This window comes from Falco biarmicus, chromosome 7, assembly GCF_023638135.1.
Source record: "Falco biarmicus isolate bFalBia1 chromosome 7, bFalBia1.pri, whole genome shotgun sequence".
In the NCBI taxonomy this organism is placed as follows: Eukaryota; Metazoa; Chordata; class Aves; order Falconiformes; family Falconidae; genus Falco; species Falco biarmicus.
Genome location: NC_079294.1, coordinates 37,848,273 through 37,857,635, shown reverse-complemented (window position 1 = coordinate 37,857,635; position 9,363 = coordinate 37,848,273). Strand labels below are relative to the sequence as shown.

General features: G+C 40.2%; 1 protein-coding gene across 1 annotated transcript; it reads left to right on the top strand.

Moving 5' to 3' along the window:
- The first annotated feature begins 2,378 nt into the window (after nt 1-2,378).
- ATP5MJ (ATP synthase membrane subunit j) lies at nt 2,379-7,123 on the top strand. Its single transcript, XM_056346714.1, has 4 exons — nt 2,379-2,526; nt 4,121-4,244; nt 6,025-6,045; nt 6,926-7,123. The coding sequence occupies exons 2-4, from the start codon at nt 4,121-4,123 to the stop codon at nt 6,949-6,951; spliced, it is 171 nt and encodes a 56-aa protein (XP_056202689.1). The 5' UTR covers nt 2,379-2,526; the 3' UTR covers nt 6,952-7,123.
- The last annotated feature ends 2,240 nt before the right edge of the window (nt 7,124-9,363 follow it).

The following is a 9,363-nucleotide window of genomic DNA, read 5'->3' as shown; positions in this document are numbered from 1 at the left end:
TTGAAAAAAACTTCAGTACATCAAAGTGCATACAAACCACTTTTCTATAGCAATCATGGGCACACTAACCAAACCTGATCTAAATACTGATTATTATGCACTGCTACGCCATCTTCTAGTTTAAGCAGCATCTGGGGGAAGTATTTTTACATTTTCAAAATCCAGACACTAGTAAAACCAAATGTACCTGGCTGCTATGCAAATATACATACAGTTCTCCTCCCTGGCTGTAGACTCTGCCATCTGAGAATAAAGCACAATGAAGGAGCAACATGCTAATATACCTTGAACTAGCTTTACTCTGTAACTTAAATTCTTCAGATGGGTCACAAGAGCAATGCACATACACAGTTTAGAAAACACATAGCAGTAGATTCAGGAAAACACCACTTAACTGCTGCTCAGAAAAAACAGAGGTTGCTGTAGGGAAGCAACAGAAAGATTCAGTTTGAAAATAACAGAACATCTGCTGTAAACAAAACATGTAATTGCTGGAAAACTGCTGGCTAGAGAGGAACTTTAGAAGAAGGAAAAAAAGAACAAGTAAGTAAACCAGTTTCTCACCAACGTGTAGCATAACTAACAAACTTACCAACAAATGTATAGGGTAGGTAACACCCACTTCTGCAGTTTATTTCCCGACAAGCTCTGGTATAAATGAGAAGTCCTTAGTTACAAATAGCATATAAAACTACTGGTCAAATAATGTATGCACTGTGAAATAATTTGACATTCAAGAATCAGCCACTGAAAACACAACAAAACCCAGTAGTACTAGTAATGGACTATGAGGGGAAAAAATTATCAGCCCAAATCATCAGTATTGCTCATTGATCTAATAGTTAAATGCATAAAAACATACTAAATGAGAATATGAATAAGAATATTCCCTAATGAACAAACAAGTTTACTCCTGAATATAATTTTATTTATCACTTACCACTACCAGAAATCCTAAGTTATACACCTGTATCAGAATAAACCAGGTCTTTTCTAATGCTGTTCCACAATTTTTCAACAGCAGCTGCCACAATTGCAAACCAGCACTAATGCACCTTAGAGAAAGCAAATCCAACATGTTGCATATCTAGTAACAAACAAGACAATAAATATAAGTAGCAATTCAGAAAATAACTGGTGTATGAAACCCACATAGCCACATCTATCCACACCTGGACTACAGTCTCAATTACCAAGGGAGAGGGGCTGAAACCCTACAGCTGCATCGCCCCAAGCCCACGCAGAGCTCGGGGGAGCCCGAGTAGGCAGCTCAGACCCTGGGGAAAGGCCCTGCACAGCCAGGGCCACAGGCACGCACGCACACGAGAATGGAGGCCACAGGCGCCTTCACAGACAACCCTTTACCTCAGGCGTGAGGAGCATCTCCTGGCCACCAAGAACAGAGACCAGGCGCCCCATACCCACCCCACAGCCATTAACGGCTCCTGTGCAGCAAAGGGGCCAGGGGGACGGTGGGGGGGGGAACACAGAGAGCGCCAGCCTGTGCCTCCTCACCCAACAACTTGACATTGTTCTGCTCCGCAGTGAGCTGCTGCAGCATGACGCAGATGACAGCGGCATGTAGCGAGGCACGGCACAACACACCGCGCACCCCCGCCGCGGCAGCCCCCCTTTTCCCGCCCGCCGCACGACGCGGCTCGGCCCCACCACTGGCACACGCGCACTGCTGTCGGCGCCCTCGGTGCTCAGAAAGTTCCCGAACGCGACGGCTCGGCCCCGCCCCTGGCACGTGACCCAAGGGCAGAGCGCTGCTCTCTGCCGGCACCGCAGCTCGGCCTGGCTCTGCGCTCCGTGCAGGGCACCGCTCTCCCCGTTCCCGGCCACGGCAGGCAGGGAGCAGTCAGTTTCCTCCTCGTGGCCCGCGGAACGATGGCCGAGAGCTCCTCTGGAACCCCGGCCACCCTGTCCCTCCTGTCGCCTGGAGGAAGGGGCCCCCAGGCATGAAGATGCCTCAGCCCTCCTGACCCTCACCCAGCGGGTGCCTCCTGCTTTTCCGGGACAAGCGATTTCTTAAGCAACACGCTAGAAAAAGACTCACAACAGGCCCTTCCCGGCATTGTCCTTACACGGGACACTCGCTATGTTGCTTCTCAGGAAACAGAAGCGAGGTGTGGATTGGGCAAAAGACCGTGGGAAGCGGGGCCCTGGGCCCGGGTGTGGGTTTCCGCAGAGACGTGAGCTCTGCGGGAGCCGGTCAAAGCCTTGGGGCGGCTGAGGGGGCGCAGGGGCCTGGCGGGACCTCCGTGTAGAGCGAGGCCGCTCCCCCCGCACACCGGGTCGTGAGGTGCGGCGGCGCGCCCCTGGGGCCGGCCCTCGAAGCCGGGGTGTGGGGGCGCTCTCGTCCTCCGCGGCCGTAGGGGGCGCTGCGCGGCGGCGGCGGGGGCTCTCTCGGCCGGCTGTCGCCGCTCTTTGGCGCGTCCTTTCCCAGCATCCCCCGCGGCGGTAACGGAGGCTGTCCGTGCTCGGTGACCTTCGGAGGCATCCCCCGCGCTCCCGGCGTTAACGGTGAGTTTCGGCCCGAGCGAGGCGGGCGTCGCTTAGGGGCGTCTCGGGGAGATGGTTGTGGTTCGGCCTGGGAAAGGGGGAGGGGCGGCGGCGCTCGAGCTCGGCCGTTACCCGCCCGCTCCCCGTGCGGAGGGGGCCGCGGGTCAGGCCGCGGGCGGGCGCAGGTTCCTGGCGCTGCCGTGGGGTCGTAGCGCGGAGGTTAGCGAGGAAGCAAACTCACCCTTGTTCGTGATATCAGAACGAAGGCCTGAACGACGTCGGGCCCTCCGAGGCCTTGGGGAAAGATCTGCGCGGGGTTTTAGTAGGGCGTTAGTTGGAAATAGCATTTGCTTATGCTCTGTGTTTTGTAGTGGTGGGAAAATCCTTTCCATCCTTTGTATTCAGTCTCCTTGTTTGTCAGTGTGTTCTCATACTCTGCTGTAGTAGAACAACTGCTAGTATGGCACTACTTACCTGAAACTACAAATACTGGGAACTTTAGGGGAGGTGCAGTGGTCTTAATAGTATTGGTGGAAACACAACACTGTTTCAGGAAATCTGTCCACAGTAATAAATTGGATTAAAATGTCTGTCCATGAATAAATAAAGATAATTGTGGGTTTGTCTATAATTATACATAATTACTATGGACATGCTTTCATTCTTTTAAGAAGCATCTAGATTTTTGCAGTTGTTTTGACATTGGCTGCCCTTGCATCCTTTTCTCTTTGATGCTTGCCAAAGGATGCTTTGCATTTATTAATGGCAGATCAGTAAGTAAGCATTACCTCATAGAGGTTTAAATCTGCTTTTCTTTCCTGAGACTCTGGTTTATAATATATATAGTCTATAGGTATATATAGCTGGCTTCATTGGCTTGTAATAAGCATAAATAGTGACTTTATTGAAGTGCTGTATGAAAGACAGTAGAACTTGTAGTATTTCAGCACAGTGTGGTACAAATGTGTACTAACATGTTGCATGAGAGTTAGGGTAAGCTTTATTTTAAAACATCTTGCAGTTTTCTGTTTAACAAAGCTGCACAGAAAGAAAAAAATGATAGGCTTCTTCTCTTGGGTCATATTTTGAAAGTAAAATATTCATGATAAATCATTAATTCAGTAGCTTAACATCATTCATTTTGCTATTTTGAGTAGAAATTACCATGTTGGGAGAGACAGCTGTGGAGGAGAAAGGGAAACTTAACTGGTAGTGCAAGGAAGGAGCCACTCTGCCTTGTCTGGAATGAGGCCTTCTTCCTGAGAGAATCTGGAAACATTAAAAACTGTCACTGATAGGGAGAGAGAAGCCTAGATATTGCTACTCTGTAAATGCTCCATTGAGTCATCTTGGAACCCTTTAATCAGCTGTAATTTATTATATTTTACTGTTATAGCCCCTAAATTGTAACCTTAACTCTGAATGTTCATCGCTTTGCTTTGGAATAAGTATTTTTGCGAGTTTGGGATTATTTTTTTTAATCTGTAAACTGCTGCTGATCTGTATCAGGAGTGTGTATATACATAAGTATTTATATGTATATATATACTAAAAATATAGCAGGTAGGAATACAGTTGCAAAACTCACCATGACAAAACTTCTTGTACTTTTCAGATGGTGCAGGCAATGCTTCCAAAGTCATTGAGAGCCATGAAATTGTACTTCACCACTGTGTACCAAGAAATATGGGTTGGTGTAGCATTAACTGCTTATGTCTATTACAAGATTTCATATGGTGGTAAGTTATATATTATAGTCTTCATCGGGTGTTACTTTGTAGATATGGTTTATAGATGAGAATATCCTTAACAGTTAGAAATCACTCATTGAAAATATTCAGCAAATAATAAATTAACACTGTTACTTAAGGCCAGGTCTTTGCTATAAAAAATTACAAGTTTTAATATGCTCACTGTAGAAGGTTACACTAACAAAATATTCAAATACCAGTGTAACTGTGCCTACATTATGAAGACAGGTAATGTAGGAATTGTTCTTAAAAACACACATCTAACTTGCAATGTAGCCAGAGACTTCTGTAGATTTGTCACAAAAGGGGAATGTAAGACTGTTCTGAACTAGAACTAACTTTGATTAGAAATTTTTTTAGAATCCCTATGGTTTTGAGGTTTTTCTCAAAATATGCAAAAAAAATACAGTTTTTAAAAGGTTTTCCCATGTGAACTTGTGAAAATTAAAGCACTTGGTTTATTTTGGGCTGATGCACCTCAAAATGGGGGGTGCATCATTGAACATTAAAGTGTGTGTTACTGCATGACATTGGATCACTTTCTCACAGGAAGAAACAGAAAGTCTAATGTAAAAATAATAAATTTGAGTGGACCACGTCCCCCAAAACAGAAGGGTACAAGAGATTACAGTGTCTTAAAGGCCCTGTTCTTCAATTTGGACTATGCTGAAAAAGTTGCAAGTCAAATCCTTTATTAGCTGTTATGAACAATGAAATCTTATAACCTGTAGATAAACTTGACAGGGAAGGAAACCCCTTGCTGTGGGAACAGCTGAATGATGTTACCTCAACGTTACTTGAGCTTTGTCCAAATAACTCGTAGCATATCCAAAACTGTTGCACTACACTTACAAGCTTAAATAAATATAAGCAGTTGAACAGCCAGAGGAAGAAAAAAGTAGTTTCACTTTTGCTTTAACTTCAAGAATTCAAAATTGACAGACTTAAAAGTTTGTGTTCATGTCATGCTGCTTTTATTTTTATTTATAATTTAGATAATAGATGTGGTGGTGTAGGGTTTTAAGGGCCAAAACCTTGATATGGAGCAACTGTACGCTAAGCATTATTTTAAAGCGAAAATAGCTTTTAATAGTTGTAGCCCTTTCCGTAGTTTGGGGAACAGTTTTGCAAATAATACATACATTTATAGAAAAGTATATTTTAGAATAACTTAGATGGGAAGGGATTTCTTGAACTCACCTGGTCCAAAACCACTGCTTTAATTAGTTAGATCAGGTTGCTCATGGCCTTATTCATAATATTACCAAGCGTGGAGCTTGTACAACCTCTTATTACTGTCTTGCTTCTGAAGAATTTTTTTCCATATATTTTTGTGTGATCACTGTGAATCAGTATTTTAGTAGAACAATTACAACAGGAATGTAAAATAAGCTATTTTACTTATTTTAAAGCAAACTGTATTCTTTCACTTCAGTTTAACATCAGTATGTTGTGTGTATATAAACCCATATATTATGTAAAAGTATCGTTCTGTGTATGTTTCTTTTGGATTACAGTAGGAATCTTGATCCTACAGTCTCTAAATGCATGGAGTCGTGGTTAACTAAAAACAAATGACTTAAAAAATCAACATAATGTTTACTGACACCATGGAAAAGTACATGTTGCACACTTGTTAAATCTTGTTCAAGCTAAATAAGCAAATCATAAGTAGTATAATTAATAGAAAATTATCTGCAAAAAATAAATAGGACATATGTTTTTTAATTGTCATTGTTCAACTTTTTTTTTGCTTTTTTTTCTCCAGGCAAAAAAGCAGTGGCAGATAGTAAGTATTAAATATCCAGTACCCTGTTGTATTTTTTTGAGTGCAGTAAAAACTAGTTCATCGTATTTTATGTAAGTTTGGGGTTTAAGTTAGGGATTTAGAAAATGTTTTAAAACTACTTCAAAATATGTAGGTTTGGTTGTATTGATGGTTTTATAACCTAGAAACATCTGAATCTGCACAGATACTATCTCTGTCTTTAATTGTCCTTTGCATAGGTGTTAGGAGTAGAATGGAAGTTGTATGCCTTGACTAGGGGGGCATGGGGAGGAATTCTTCTAAATAACAACCATTTAATGGAATTACTTAAATTTCAATCTCAGTCTTAAGAGTAGCTGCTATTTTAGCTGTCAAGAAACTAAGAAGTTTAAACTTGTACCTGTGTTTTTATATCTTCTATGAAATAGTATTTAGATACTTATGGACAGTTTCTTCTAACATCACACTGGAATTTAATTTTTCATGAGCTGCTACATCTCACTTAACTTTCTGCACAATGATAGGTAGCCCATTTGCTCCCACTTGAATTTATATATGCAAACATTATTTACATGCTTAAATGTGTAATTAGTGAAAATACTGCCCAGAAGACTTAAGGATAATAGCATAAATAAACTTTGATTTAGGAAAAAACATACCAAAACTGAGGAAGAATGGATGTTTGCCTATAATAGTGCTTTAAAACTTGCAAAAGAGGATTTTTAGTGTTGGCTGAGTTTATGTAAGTAGTTTGAAGGTTTTGTTTTATTTGACAGGGCAGTTGAAATTGCCAGTTCCTGTGCTGTGATGTAGATACAGTTGTCTGTTCTAGGTTCTAAACTACATTCCTGAATTGATCTGTTCTACTGTTTGAACAGTCTAAATCATGTCTTTGTTTCAGAGTCCTCTGGTGCTGGCCATCATTAAAGACCTCTTCTCTTCTTGGAGTATGAATTTGGTGGTTCATCATCTTTACTTAAATGAAGCAAGTTACAACCATAGGGAAGTTGATTCTAAAACTGTACCTGATTCATCTGCTGTAATTAGACAAAGCATAAATCCACTGAGCAACAAGGAATTAAAGATGTTGGACAAAGTATGCTGGAGTGTATTGCTAACCTAATTTATAGAATAAGCACTTTTTTTCTACAGCTCTTCCAAGTTCCATGTTAAACTTTTCCATTAGTGCTTTGAAAAAGACCGTATTTCTATAACTAAAATTCTTCATAGAATTAGCCAATGTTTCTTAAAATAGCATAAAGCCTTTTTTCCCCCTTTTTCCCCCTAATGATACCATTTTGGCTAAAACTTTTGAAATACTCCATTTACTTTTAAAATGTCACTTAATAGTATGCCAAGTGTGAGGACTTAATTCTCAACTTTTTTTCAACTTGTGGTGCAATAATTAAAAGTACAAAAAGTTACTATTAAAACTTTTTTTTTGTACAGAGTTCTTAGTTCTGCAAGGTTTAAAAGCAAAAGCTGTACTGTTATTAAAACACCATGCAAAATGTTTACAGAAATCTTTTAAAAAGTACAGTATTGGTTACTATCTTTTTTTGTCTTTCATATTCAGTAGAGCTAGGGAATTCTGAAAGGCTCTTCCTTCTGTCACAAACTTTGCAAAGGAGTAACTAAAAACATGCCCTTATTGTGTGAGAAAATTGGTATTACATGGGCCCTCATCTGCTATTTTAGCTTATGAAAATCTCAGAATTTAAAGGGAATAATGAAATCACTCACTGTAGCAGCAGTTAATATGAACACAAGCAAACATTTAACTGACTTCAAAGAGTTTTCCTTTTTCCTGAAAATTTAGAAGTAATGTATGTATTACTAGGATGGGTCATCAGTGGTTTTTGAAGATAGCTGTTAAAGTAACTCTATAGCTAGTAGTATATTTTGGAGACTCTAGGAACCTGTATTGTCTTAAGAAAATTATTTTAGAACTGAATTCTGTACCAAGTATACGTAGTGTAGAAAACAAAAACTGGACTTCGTGTCATGTTTTGTTTAAATTTAGCCTAATCTGCTTTTGGGGAGATTTAAGAGGCTCAAGTAATTTTCATGACTTAATGCTTACGTACATCTTTTTAACTACTTCACTGAAACATCTTAAATCCTCAAGCGTGATTAAAGTTTTGCTTTTCAATCTTCCTGTCTGCAGTATCTGGCCATCACTTCAGTATTTTTTATCTGAATACTCAGGAGCTTGATAACCTTACCTGCTGATGGTAAGCATTCCAAACACTGTATTGGCGTGAATTTCTTCAAATGTATACTTCTGCTTAAGCTTGATAGCTATACCTACGAGTAGAGTAAAATTACCAGTCATAATTTCTTTGAAAGTTGTTTTTTTAAATGGCAGGTGTAGCATTACTCAGTTTGCTAGGAATAGGTGAGATCTCTCTCTCATGCATTCTTGACTTTTCTTCCACCTTCCAGTTTTCCTTGGTTTTGCATCTTCACTTGATAGGCTTTAGCTGATTCTTTCATCACTTTCATAATTTCTATATGGGCTTTTTCAGTGTTTCCTCACTGAGAAGAGTGAATGAGAAGTGCAAAGAACTCACTAGTTGTTTCTTTACTTAAAGCCAAAAGCATCCAGAAGAAGGGAACAGAGAATAAAAACCAGAAGAAAATGGAGCTTCAAATGAACAGATATTAGGCCAATGGTGATTACAGGGTGGATCAGAGTTGTGGTATAGTTAATAAGTGGTTCGGATTGAAAATTTATGCCAGGTAAAGAGCTATATGTGCATTTGTAATGCAAATTTATGATCGCTAAGTTATAGTTCCTAAGATAATACACATGCTTCAAATGACCTGCTTTAGCAATTTTCAATTACAGAGCTGAGGTAAGCAAGTTAGGGAAACAACATTAATCACTGCATGATTTCTTCACCTTAGCTAGAACCTAGTACGTGGACTGAGCTACATCAACATGCTGGCTTAATTGAAAAGCAACAGGAGCTTCTGCTAACCTGCCCTTGGAGCACAGTTAACTGCACTTCTAGGTAAACTTAACCTACTTCAACAACTGATGCTTCTTGATACCCAATTTGCTTGATTTTCTAGTAGGGAAAGAAAGGACATATGGGCAGCAAGGGTTATGAGAACTACTATTTTTACTGAAATAATGCCATCTGCAACTTGTTCTTCCATAAGTGCATTTCTGTTGGAAATTTTTATGAAGGTTGCAGAATATTATTTCCTGTTTGTAATTCTTAGCACACAAATACCTGCAAAAGGTAAGGGAAGTAAAACTGGTGTGTAAATAATTCTTTGGTTTTTTTACTTGAGTAGGATACAGAATGAGGAAATAAACTTTCAGTCAAT

Excerpts from the sequence above, each read along its gene's own strand:
- ATP5MJ (XM_056346714.1), top strand. The coding sequence starts at position 4,121 with ATGGTGCAGGCAATGCTTCCAAAGTCATTGAGAGCCATGAAATTGTAC. Across the intron at positions 4,245-6,024 it reads TTACAAGATTTCATATGGTG|GCAAAAAAGCAGTGGCAGAT; the intron begins GTAAGTTATATA and ends TTTTTTCTCCAG. Across the intron at positions 6,046-6,925 it reads CAAAAAAGCAGTGGCAGATA|AGTCCTCTGGTGCTGGCCAT; the intron begins GTAAGTATTAAA and ends TCTTTGTTTCAG.